General features: G+C 39.5%; 1 protein-coding gene across 1 annotated transcript; it reads right to left on the minus strand.

The window, feature by feature from the left end:
- Positions 1-10,399: 10,399 nt before the first annotated feature.
- LOC142171730 (secreted RxLR effector protein 161-like) lies at positions 10,400-10,723 on the minus strand. Its single transcript, XM_075235424.1, has one exon. The coding sequence runs from the start codon at positions 10,721-10,723 to the stop codon at positions 10,400-10,402; it is 324 nt and encodes a 107-aa protein (XP_075091525.1).
- Positions 10,724-13,820: the final 3,097 nt, after the last annotated feature.

The following is a 13,820-nucleotide window of genomic DNA, read 5'->3' on the forward strand; positions in this document are numbered from 1 at the left end:
TTGATTGAGCTGACGGTTTGCTATAGACAGAACTTCAATCGGTGAAGTTCACGTTTGATTTGTACAGGATGCTCCAATTAGTTAAGTTGACAGTTTGCTATATTCAAAACTTCAATCGGTGAAGACAATATTTGATTCGTACAGTATTCTCCAATTTGTTGAGCAGACGATTTGCTATGTGTAGGGCTTCAATTGGTGAAGCCGACGACTAGTTTTGTACAAGATGCTCCTATTAGTTGATCATGCGATTTGCTATGTATAGGTTTTTCGTATCAGCTGTCAGATTCCGGGGTACCTACAAAGGATTCAAAAGTTAGATTTAGATGTACTAGAAACTTCTAAGAGAAAAAAGAAAAGAGATAATCTTAGGCAAGTGGCGAGTCCATCATTTGCCCCAGTGCGGTCTTAGTGCTTCCTTACTCCCTATCTACCCTGCACTCAAAGAAAACATCTTGGGGGGGGGGGAGTTGGTTTGTGTCGATCACAGTGTTTGTTTGCCTCGGCATTGGACATGATTGTGTCACGAGGTTCGTTAGATGGAACAGATTATGGTATATGTGTTGTGTTTTAGAAAATATTTTGAAAATACTATGTTTTTAAGGCAAATGTCATCGCTCCGGATTATGACATGTTACGAAAGGTTCTCTACACACGAGCGTATCCTCTTGAAAACTTTTTCCTATTGTTGTCGATCTTGCATGATGTTTCTGACAAACGCGGTTGTTTGCTGTCGCGAATGCGTCCTAATTTGAAATAATGCATTACATGGCTTTCCTAAGGTTATGACTGAACCCTATCATGTTGCATACTTATCCCCAAGAAAATCAAGTCTGAATGTAGTTCGTGGGTTATGATGAAAATGACTGAGCCTGTCTCAGACAACGTACGTATCTAAATGGAATCAGGTCAAGATGTAGTTCAATTACAATAGATGTGAGATGATAAGATTAATAATAAAAATGGATGAGTCTGACTCAGACAGCCTACCTATCCAAGTGGAATAAGGCAAAAACGTAGTTCAATTATAAAAGATGACTGAATCCGATGAGGATTTCCTATGTATTCCTTTTTGAGGAAATCAAGTCGGTGTAGTTCCTAAGCAACATACAAAAGGGATATTTGGTTTTTCTATTACAAGAGAAAAGGAAGGAGACACCAAATCCTATGTGGGTTGCCTATGTATCCCTCCGTGGGAAGTCAGGTTGAACGTAGTTCTGTTACATAAAAAACCTAACTCTTTTTGTCTTCAGTTTTAGTATCTCTTGATTGCATCTGAGTTGATAGGCTTCATGTTGACTCTTCCATCCATTTATACCAAGATTAAATCTCTACCCGACAGTACTCGCTGAATCACGTAAGGATCTTGCCAGTTTGGTGCGAACTTTCCTTCGGCTTCTTCTTTGTGGGGAAAGATTTTCTTCAAAACCAACTGCCCCGGTGTGAATTGGCGAGTCTTCACTCTCTTGTTAAATGCAATGGCCATCCTGTTCTAATATTGCTAACAATGAGATAGTGCATCCACTCTTTTCTCATCAATGATCATGAGTTGTTATTGCCTGACCCGTATCCACTCTATGTTGTCCAATTTTTCCTCTTGAATGACTCTTAAAGACAATATCTCATCCTCTGCGGGTATCATATCTTCGGTGTCGTATACCAACATATACGACGTTCTCCCGTTGGAAGTTCTCATGGTAGTCCGATTACCTAGTAAAGTGAAAGGTAGTTTCTCATGCCATTGTCTGTGATTGTCCACTGTATTTTGCATAATCCTCTTGATATTCTTGTTGGCTGCCTTTACTGTCCCATTAATTTATGGCTTGTAGGCTGTGGAATTGTAGTGGATGAATCTGAATTTCTCACAGATTTCTCTCATGAGGTCGCTATTAAGGTTAGTGATATTGTTAGTGATGATAGACAACGGTATCCTAAATCTGCAGACGATGTAGTTTTGGATAAAATCTTCCACTACCATCGTTCTGACGACCTTGTAAATAGATGACTCAACTAATTTAGGGAAATATTTGATAGCTACCAAGATGAACTGATGTCCGTTTGATGTTTCGGGCTTTATGGTCCCAATCACGTCCCTGCCCTAGGAGGTGAACGGTTAAGGTGGACCCATTACGTTTAACTCATTTGGTGGAACTCGGATAAAATCCCCGTAAATCTGACACTGGTAACACTTTTGCATGTAGTGGATACTGTCGCTTTCCATAGTTATCCAAAAGTATCCAGCTCAAGCTCTTCTTGGCTAATGTGTACCCATTTATGTGGGGTTTGCACGTTCCTACATCTATTTCCTCTAGTAGTCTGGTTGCCTCGGTAGCATTTTTGCATCTCAACAAACCTAAGTGTGGGGTCCTCCTGTACAAGACTTCCCCGTTAAGGAATAAGTGGTTTGCCAGCCTCCTGAAGGCTCTCTTTTGACCATTAGTAGCATCCTCTTGACATTTTCTAATTGCGAGGAATCGCTTGATGTTGTGATATCATGGTTTACCATCTGGTTCTTCATCTACAGGGAAGCAATATGCACGTTGATACCTGATCTCTACCTCGGTTGAAATGCTGAATCATAGATGATAGGGTTGCGAGGGCATCGACGAACACGTTCTGAATCCTGGGGACGTGCTTGAACTCAACCTTTGTGAACTTCTTGCACAATTGCTTCACGTAGTGCAGGTACGGAAGTATCTGGACCATTCACCTTGGACTTGGTGTATCAATAGATCAGAATCTCCTATGACCAAAAGATCTTTGATGTTCATATCGACTGCCATTCTGATTCCAATGATTCATGCTTCGTATTCAGACATATTGTTGGTGCGAGGGAATCTTCTCTTTGCTAATGCTGGATAATGCTATCCAGATTCTTAAATTAGGACTGCCCCAATTCTGACTCCTTTGAAATTTGTTGCTCTATCGAAAAACATTCTCCACCGAAGGTACGATTATGCAATATCCTCTCCGGCAAATAGTACATCTTCATCGGGGAAATATGTGTTAAGTGGTTTGTAATCACCATCCACCATATTCTGTGACGTGGTCGGCTAAAGCATGTCCTTTGATAGCCTTCTGAGTTATGTACACAATGTCAAATTAGTTGAAGAGAATTTGCCATTTAGCTAGTTTTCCGGTAGGCATCAGCTTCTAGAAGATGTACTTGAGTGGGTCGAGCAACAATATTAGATGCATAGTGTATGCTGACATGTAATTCCCTAGCTTTAGAGCATTCCAATTCAGAGAACAACAAGCGCATTCTATCAAAGTATACTTGGTCTCGCATGGCGTGAACTTCTTACTTAAGTAGTAGATGGCCTGCTCCTTTCTCCCAGTTTCATCATGCTGCCCCAATACACAGTCGAGGAATTATCCAAGTGTGACAAATAGAGTAACAATGGCTTCCCTGGTTCGGGAGGAACCAACTCTAGTGGCTTTGAGAGATACTCCTTGATTTTGTCGAAGACTTTCTGGCACTGTTCTATCCATTTTTTGGTGGCATCTTTCTTCAACAGTTTGAAAATGGGTTCACATATTGCCGTAGACTGGGCTTTGAAGCGACTGATGTAATTTAATCAGCCTAGGAAACTCATGACATCTTTCTTGCTCTTCGGTGGTGGTAAATCTTGAATAGACTTAGTTTTTATGGGTCCAATATTAATACCTTCCTACTTACAATGAAGATCGATAGTTTTCCAGTGACGACTCTGAACGCGCACTTTGCTGGGTTTAATTTACTCAAGTCATCGATGTGCTCAGAACGCTTTCAAGACATTATGATGATTCCATCCACATACACTTTGATCTCCTCATGAATCATGTCGTGAAAGAGAGTCATCGTGGCCCTCATGTAGGTGGCGCCGGCGTTCTTGAGACCAAACAACATAACTCTATAATAGTAGACTCCTCGAGGTGTGGTGAAGGCCGTCTTCTCTGCATCTTCCTCGTGCATCAACATTTGGCGGTACCCAGCGAAACAATCTACAAACGACTGCAGTTCGTGCTTCGCACAAGTGTCGATGCAGATGTGGATATTTGGCAGAGGGAAATCGTCTTTTGGACTAGCTTTGTTGAGGTCTCGGTAGTCCACACATATTATGATCTTTCTTTCTTTCTTGGGTACTGGACGATGTTTGCCAACCAGCATGGATAATTGGTGACCCTTACCACATTCGCCTCTATCTGTTTGGTCAATTCTTCCTTTATCCTTAGACTTAAATTAGGTTTGAATTTTTTGGATTTTTGCTTCACTATTGGTTTGGTAGGATCGGTGGGTAGTCGATACGAGACAATGTCAGTTCTTAATCCCAGCATGTCATCATTGACCATGCGAACACATCGATGTACTGTCGGAGGAGCTCAATCAGTTTTTCCTTCTACTCGGCTTCAAGGTGAATGTTAATTCTGGTTTCTTTTACGTCTTCTTCACTTCCAAGATTGACCACTTCTGTTTCTTCGAGGTTAGGCTTTTTCTAACTCTCCAACTGCTCGACCTCTTGTAGGAGATTATCGAGCATCATGCTCTCATCATACACCTCGTAATCTGGGCGTTGCGCTTAGTGGTGTCGTTACATGTCATAATTTCAAAATGCTAGTTTTTAGCAGATTGATTATTGAAAAGAAAAGTTATGTATAAATTAAAGCGGTAAATGAAGTTGCAATATTTGAGAAAATGATTCTTTTATGTCATCAAAAGGGGAATGTCTTAAGCGTTCTCAAGAGGCAAATGACAAAAAGGTACAGTCACGATACTGGCCTTAATTGACCGTGTGCTTTTCAAAAGAAAACTGTTACAGTTCCATACTACCAAGACTCCCGGTGAACCAAAGGTGGACTGGCGGTCCAATGCTGTAGCTCTTCCCCTGGTTCGACATCCCTGATAGTCAGTGTCTTGATGTCAGTCCCGACAGTCATAAGGATTCTTCAATTATATTCACGAATAGTTTTCTCATCGCGTCGATGATATCATCTTTGGGTACTCAACTTTGTCCCGGACTTGCAACATGCTCTGGCACAAAAACCTTTTTCCCGGAGCTAACGGTATGAGCTTTCCTTTCCAAAGGCTGATATCATATGCCAACCCTTCCTTTATGCCCATTATGTTCAATTGGCTATGTGATTCTGTCTGACTTGGCTCCTAACCCTATTCCTGGCATGTATCCATATTTCATCATCTCTCTCAGATCCAACTTGGATATATACAGATACTGCATTTCCAAGTTTTGTTTAGTCTTCTCCATCTCGGTAGTCTGCATGGAAGGCAACTTCGTTTAGCCCTTCCATGAATGGAACAACATACATCAAATAGGCGGAGTGACCCCATTCACCATGAACCATGATCTCCTGACATCCCCACTCAAATTTCATGCATTGGTGCAAAGTGGATGGCACGACCCCTTCCATATGTATCAGTGCCTGCCCAACAACAAGTTGTAGGTACAGGAGATATCCATTACTTGAAACAGCACCGGAAAATCGACCGACCCCATTTTCAAGGATAAATAAATTTCTCTAATAACATCCTTTTGAGAACCATCAAAGGCTCTCACCCTTACATGGCTTTCCTTGACTACCCTCAAATGAATTCCAAAATCCCACAGGGTGGAGAGAAAACAAATAATGACTGCTGACCCTCCATCGACCAGCACCCGGGACACCACTTTGTCCCTGCATTTGACAGTGATGTGAAGAGCCTTGTTGTGATATGTGCCTTTGACATGAGTTTGTCTCTTCTGAAGGTGATCATGTTTGCTTCGACCTTTTCCCAAATTATCGCGGCATGCGCCTCGCTAGTTGTGTTACTCTATACACTTACCCCACTTAGTAATTTCAATAAGGCATCCTTATTACTGTTGGAACTCATTAATAGATCCATGATTGATATTTGTGCTGAAGTTTTCTTCAGCTAGTCCTCCATAGAATACTTTTCGCTTGCCAATATTATTCAAAACTCGGTGTCTTCTAGGTCTGGTATATTCTTCCATAGAATTTGCTCTCTCCCCGGGTTTCCTCGATTGACATCTTCAGGAACGTAGCATCCCCCAAACTTGGTCATACCATGGGTTGCAGTAGAGGCTGTTATTTTGGCCTTTATTTTTTGTTTGTATGTCTATGGGACGGTTTTATACTCCCGACCTTCCTCGTCTCCTGTAGCAGCGGTGGGATGTTGCGGATAAGTCTAAACCGTCACCGTAGGCCTCAATTGTACTGTAATAATTGGAGCCCATTGAGGAGTGATCCTGGCAGTTTCTGCATTTCCTATAGTGACAATTATTCCCTTTAGGTCATACTCTCCGTCAAGTGTGATCATGTTGGCTCCCTAGTTTTGGTGATTTAGTAGCTCATTGTGATTCACATTGGGCAGTGTCGGAGTACCCTGAATGGATTCACTCTTGATCAGGGTTGCAATTTCATTTTTCAGCTTAAAACAATCTTCAGTATCATGCCTAGGTACATTAGAGTGGTACATGAATCTTTTAGTGGCATCAAAATACTTGGAGGGATGTTCAGGAACCATTACTTCGATTGGATGTATCAATCTTGTTGTTCTCAATCTATCGAATAATTGGGCCAAGGGCTCGATAATCAGGTTATAAGTCCTAGAACCTCTCTCATAAAAATTGGTACGAGGGTATGATGCATAAACATGTCGGTTTTGATAAGTAGTGGTTTGGATAGGAGCATATGGTCGTTGTGGATTTTGGTTATTGTTGGCTCGAAGAGGGTTGTATTGTGGTTGAGGGTGGTAATATGGCTTGGTATTATAGACTGGAGCGTAAGTGGGTGGTGATGAATGGTTATTTGGGGAATGAGAGGTGCTTCCATGATGCGGGTTGGGTTGGTAGTAAGGACGATTGTCGAGACCTCATCTTTCTTCTTCTTTCCCCTACCGATTGACCCCAATTGGATGGCCTTCCTAGTCGTAGCAATGCTGCAATGGATTTTACTTTACCAGATTTTATGCCCTCTTCTAAGAAATCTCCCATATTGACCAACTCATGGAATTTTTGTCCCATCATTCCCATCATCTTTTGAAAGTATATTCCCTCATGGACTATAATGAAATACTTGGTTAGGTTACTGTCGTCCAGTAGTGATTGCACCTTGGCGGCCTATGACCTCCATCGACGTGCATACTTTTGGAATGACTCGGATAGTCTTTTCTGCAGGTTCACCAGTTCGAACCGATCGGGAGTGATCTCTTTGTTGAATCGAAAATAATTCATGAAGTCCTCTGCCATATCTTTCCAAGTTCTCCAATTTGGCGGATATTGTTGAGTATACCGGGTGATAGCTTCTCCCGTCAAACATCTTATAAAAAAATTCATCCTTAGCTTCTCGTTCCTTCCCACTTTGACTTACTTGTCAAAATATGCCCTTAAATGTGCATGAGGGTTCCCCGTTCAATCGAAGATTTCGAATTTAGGGGGTTTGTATCATACTGGTATATCCACATGTGGATGAATAGACAAATCCTCGTAGTCTAAACTTTCACTTCCTCGGGCAACTTGGAGGCTTTTCATTTGCCTTCTCAACATTTGTAACTGTTCAGATACCGACTCTTCTTCCTTATGCCTGGCTTCTCTCCCCATCTCGGCGTATTGGTCAATCTCAAAAGGCACATTGACCGTGATCGGTATTGTAAAGGTAGGTTCAGAAATGGCATATACAGGGGGAACATACCACTTATGGTGGCGGATTTTGCCATAGGTATATGTTGGTTGGTAGTAAAAGTGACCCCATAACGAGGAGGGGTAGTTGCATTGGTGGTAATAGGTGGGTTTTATGATGTCTGAGTATATTGTGGTACATATGAGTATGAATTAGGAGATTTGGTGGGTTAGCGAGGGTTACTAGATGTACGACTTGAGTGGTAGGAGCTGAGGATGGGGTGTTGCTGTTTTGGCGCGAGCTGGAAGGAAAGCGGTCAGGGAGTGAATCCAAAGAAGGGAATCGAGGTAGTTGAAGAAGTGTTGTCACATCTAGGTGCGCTAGTTCCCTGATATGTTGTACCTCCTCTCTTAGAGACTCTATATCCTGAGCCATCATGGCCATGCGTTCATCATTCTTGGTGTTGTCGTTTCCCCCCTATCGTCCCAGGATGTCGGCTATGACCAAATCATGTTCAGTTGGGTCTTCTGCGGCTGACATCTTTCCCTTTGACCTTGTATTGTATGGTGGTTCCATCAGTTTTGGTCGACACAAACCAACTTTATTTTCTTTTGGGGATAATAATAAAGCTACAAAAAAATAAGAAAAAAGAAAAAAAAGGAATAAGAGTCAGTTTTTTCATTTATACAAGAAGGAAATCACATAGAGTAAGTACTTCGTGCATTACAGCTAGCGTGTTTCCTAGAATTGGCAGGGACCTCACATAGTCTGAGGTAGGCCTAATTCATAGAGATTTGACAAACATTTAGACTTGACACATTTAGATCCGAAGCAATTTTATTTTCATTGATAATTTGGACTGATACAAGTGGGAACAAAGATTACATCAAAGTTTCATATAACTGTATGGACTTGGACAACTTGCCCTTTTGGAAATTTAAGAGAGAACTAGGATAAAGGTACAAAGTGGGAAAGAGGTGAAATCAACCAACTTTAATAACCATCCCCAGAGTTGTTTCCCACATCCTTCTCTTCTTCTATCTCCTCCTCCGGAGCTTCTTCTGGCTCTTTGCTTGACTCTATCTATATGCATTCCACTACCCGATCATCGTCATCAGTAGGTGGCAACATGTGGTCAATGGATTGTGGAACCACCTGACGGTGCATTGAAGTGGTCACCAGGTAATGTGGTACGATCTCATGGTAAATCTGTAATGCAGACACCGCGTCCTCTAACCAGGCTATAACCTCTCTGCTTGGCCGGGCCAGCTCTTCCTTCTCATTAATCCAAACATAATACTCAGGAGTACACCACGAGGTTTTACCCATAGGCATTTTGACCTGGTCATTTCACTCTTCTTTTAGCCTTCTTATATTGGGAATTGGAATCTACCCATTGTACTCATCATCGTATAGCGATGTCCTTGTCCACAAAGGCACATCTTGGATCATCCCGAACTGTCTGAGGACCCGCAGGGGTGAGTATGGTTAAATACCTTCCAGTCCGATCAACTCAATAAAGTATTTATGAAGAGTTCTCAAGATTACCCTATCACCTAACAAGGAGAGCTTCTAGTTGATCCATTCTCCAGTCAGATTGGTTAGTGTTTCCCTCCATTCTTCTTGCCCATGTGGCAAACCCAATGTCTCATTCTTTCATTGTGGATAAGGATCATATTGCTGACGCCCATGAAGTAGTCAATGGTGGCCTCTCGCTAGAAGAAATATTCAGTATGTAAAACATAAACTTCAATTCATACCAGAATCTTGAACATGATAATCTTACAAATAATCATTACAGAAAACATACCTGAAGCGGAAGCTATTATCGTGAGGCGGAAGCGTCAATTGGTAAATTGGTTTCCCACCCTTGTCCTAACTTTATAGTGATGGAAGATATAAAATAAAATATGGTAACCCTAATGGGTGGGGAAAAGACCAATTTATAAACGTACTCATTTAATCCGGTACGTCCATCAAGTAACTGATCGGACGAATGATATTTTCTCATTAATTAAATATTAATTATGGGCCTTAAACTTATTGAGCCACTGAAATATAAGAAAATCTTACATTCTCCCACTTGGCCCAATAATCACATAATACTAATATTTAATATAGGAACATTAGTTGCGCATAAACAAATCTCTTTTATAATGTCTATCATAAATACCACAATACGATAAACTAGTAAATGTGAGTTATGGCGGTTATATATAATTTGTCTACATACTACCTTCCATATACTACAACATTAGTAATTTATCGCATCAGGTTCATAAGCTATAAAATATTATGGTCTACAATAATGTCTCATTGAGACTTATCCTGCAACATCTCAAAACAATAATGTGTACACCAATATGAGAAATAGGAAATCATTAATGTATATCAGAAACACGCAAATGAGCTGAGAGTGTCAAAAATCATAAATACAGCCAAGACCCATTCTATGTACATGTTTTTTAAATGTCTTTGGTTGTAAATCTTTTGTTAACGGGTCTGTAATCATGAGATTAATTCTAATTTGCTCAAGTGACACTCTTTGTTTATAAACTTCCTCCTTGATGGTAAAGTACTTTAATTCCATATGCTTGGTATCTTTGGAGTACCTATCATTTTTGGAGAATAACACTGCTGCAGAATTATCACAATAAATTTTCAGCGGGTTGGTAATGGTGTCGACAACCCCAAGTCCTGAAATAAAGTTTCGCAGCCATAATGCATGAATTGTGGCTTCAAAACATGCCACAAATTCTACTTCCATTGTGGATGTAGCAATGACAGACTATTTGGCACTCTTCCAAGATATTGCTTCTTCAGCTAGTTGGAACAAATAACCAAACGTGGATTTTCTATTGTCAATACATCCAGCGAAATCTGAATCTGAGTATCCAACAACTTCCAAATAGTTGGATCTCCTATACATGAGCATGTAATCCTTCGTTCCTTTCAGGTACCTCAAAACTTTCTTTGCAGTTTTCCAGTGATCAATTCCTGGGTTACTCTGATATCTTCCTAGCATTCTGACTGCAAAACTAATATACAGTCTTGTGCAAGTCTTAGCATACATCAGACTACCAACAATTAAAGAGTAAGGAATTGATTCCATTTCCTTTCGTTCTACATCATTCTTAGGGCATTGCATGAGACTAAATTTGTCTCATTTTTGAATTGGAACAATTCTTGCTGAACAATTGTTCATATTAAATCACTCTAGAATTCTTTCGATATAGCCTTTCTGAGATAATCCCAATAATCCTTGTGATCTATCACGGAATATTTCTATTCCTATCACATAGGATGCCTCACCCATATCTTTCATTTCAAAATTCTTAGAGAGAAAATCTCTAGTCTCACGCAATATGCCTAAATTATTAGAAGCAAGTAGAATATCATCAACATATAGGACTAAAACTATAAACTTGCTCCCACTGATCTTTTGGTATATACACCGATCAACTGTATTTTCCACAAATCCAAAAGATGTTATGGTATAATTAAACTTTATATATCATTGATATGAGTCTTGTTTAAGTCCATATATTAACTTCTTCAGTTTACACACCATTTGACTTTTTCCTTTAGTTTTGAAACCATCTAGTTGGTCCATATAAACTTCCTCCTCGAGGTCTCCATTAAGAAAGGCAGTTTTCACATCCATTTGGTGTAACTCTAAATCATAATGAGCCACCAAAGCCATAATAATTCTTAACGAGTCTTTCTTTTAGACATGTGAAAAGGTCTCTTTATAATCAATGCCTCCGTTTTGAGTATAACCATTGGCAATAAGTCTGGCTTTGTATCGTTCAATATTGCCATTTGAATCACGTTTGGTCTTAAAGACCCATCTACACCCGATTCTTTTAGAACTTTCTGGCAATTCAACGAGATCCCAGACTTTATTGTATTTCATGGATTTTAGCTCTTCCTTCATGGCATCAATCCATTTGTCAAATTCATTACTTTCTATGGCTTGTGAAAATGAAACTGGATCCTTATTAAGACCAATGTCAAAATCTGACTCTTGTAAATAAACCACGTAATCATCCGAAATAGCCGATTTTCTAAATCTTTGAGATTTTCTTAATGGCATTTCTTGTGGTTCATTTGTGTTAGATATTTGTGAGTTAGTTTCTTCATTAAGTGTTTCATCCAAATGTTGCTCGGTGTTGTCAAAGTGTTCTTCAACAACTGGAATTATATTTGGTATTTGTGTGGAAGTAGGCACATTCATGGGTAATGGAATATTGACCATCACCTCTTTTATTTCCACACATTATTTTTCAACACTCCCACTAACTTCACCATTCTCAATGAATCTTGCATTACCAGTTTCAACAATTCTCGAACTATGGTTTGGACAGTAAAACACATGCCCTTTAGATTTCTCTAGGTAACCAACAAAGTAACCACTTACTGTTCGAGAATCTGATTTTTTTTCTCGTGGATTATAAGCTCCTACTAGGCAACCCCAAACATGCAGGTCCTTAAACTAGGTTTCCTTCCTATCCACAGTTCAAAAGGGGTCTTTGGAACTTCCTTAGTAGGAACCCTATATAATAAATATACAGCGATTTTAAGAGCATGCATCCAAAATGATTTGGATAATGAGGAATTACTCATCATGCTCCTAACCATATCCATAAGTGTTCAATTACGCCTTTCTGCAACACCATTATGTTGGTTCATGGCATAGAAAACTATGTACATATGCCATGTTACTCGAGGAACTTTGCAAATGGACCTGGACATTGTCCTGACTCATTATATTTTTCATAATATTTACCACCTCTATCTCACCTAATGATTTTAACCTTTTTATCTAATTCCCTGTCAACCTCATTAACAAACACTTTGAGAGCATCTGTTGCTTGAGCTTTTTCTTTCAGCAAATAGATATATCCATAACGTGAAAAGTCATTGATAAAACTGATAAAATATTTTTCTGTACCAAAATATGGAATATCAAAGGGTCTACAAATATCGGTGTGTATAATTTCAAGAAGCTGGGTGCTTCTTGTGGCACCGTTCTTACTATGCTTGGTTTGCATTCCCTTAATGCAATCCAAATATATAGTAAGATCAGTAAAATTTAGATTCGAAAGAGTCTCATTCTTTACTAATCTTTCTAACCTTTCTTTGGATATATGACCCAAACGTCTATGCCACAAGTTAGTTGAACTTTCATCTAGTGAACTATGTTTAATTCCAACATTATGTTGAACAGTAAGAAGGGATTCAAAAAAACCAATATCAAGTTTCAATTTATATAAATCATCACTAAGAAAACCAGAACCATAAAAACTAGCATTCTTATATAAATTGAAACATCCATTTCCAAACTTTAAATCAAATCCAGAAACATCAAGTCTTGAAAGAGAAATCAAATTCCTAGAAACTAAAGGTACATAAAGAGTATGTAATAGATCAAGGTGACGTCCAGTCTCCATGACCAAACGATAGGTCCTTATGCCTTCAATTGGAGCCTTCATACGATTTCCCATGAATAAGAAATCCTTATTTGGATTTGTAGTTTGGATCGTAAGAAATCCCTGCAACGTAGTAGATACATGAGGAGTTGCACCAGAATCAAGCCACCAAGTAGTATTAGGAACTTCTATTAAATTTGATTCGAAACATACAAAAGCACTAATTGTACCTTTCTTTTCGAACCAAGTTTTACTTTTCAGACAATCTTTCTGATAGTGTCCTTCCTTGTTACAGAAACGACACGTATCTGCCTTATGTTCCTTCTTAGCATCCTATGGAGCTTTAGCAGGTGCTTTCTTTTTCTTGAACTTGTTGGGATTCACTTTAAGTCCTTTACAAGCTCCTTGACCTATCAGGTTAATTGAATGACTCTCTTGTTTCTTAAGTCTTAACTCCTCCTGAGTAAGCATACTGGACAATTCACTAACATTACACTTATCCTTAGTAGTGTTATAGTTAATTTGAAAAGGTCCATACTCAGGAGACAACGAGTTCAGAATAAACTGAACCAAGAAGAAACATCCACTTTCATCCCCAAGGTCTGAAGTCTTGCAGCAATGTTAGTCATCTCGATTATATGGTTTTGCATACTAAGCGACCCATCAAACTTCATGGTCGTGAGTTCAGCCATTAATGTAACAACGAGAGACTTATCTGCAGAACGAAAACGTTCTTCCACAAACTTCAGGTATTCCCTGGCACTTTCTATTTGTGGA

Source organism: Nicotiana tabacum, chromosome 17, assembly GCF_000715075.1.
Source record: "Nicotiana tabacum cultivar K326 chromosome 17, ASM71507v2, whole genome shotgun sequence".
Classification (NCBI taxonomy): Eukaryota; Viridiplantae; Streptophyta; class Magnoliopsida; order Solanales; family Solanaceae; genus Nicotiana; species Nicotiana tabacum.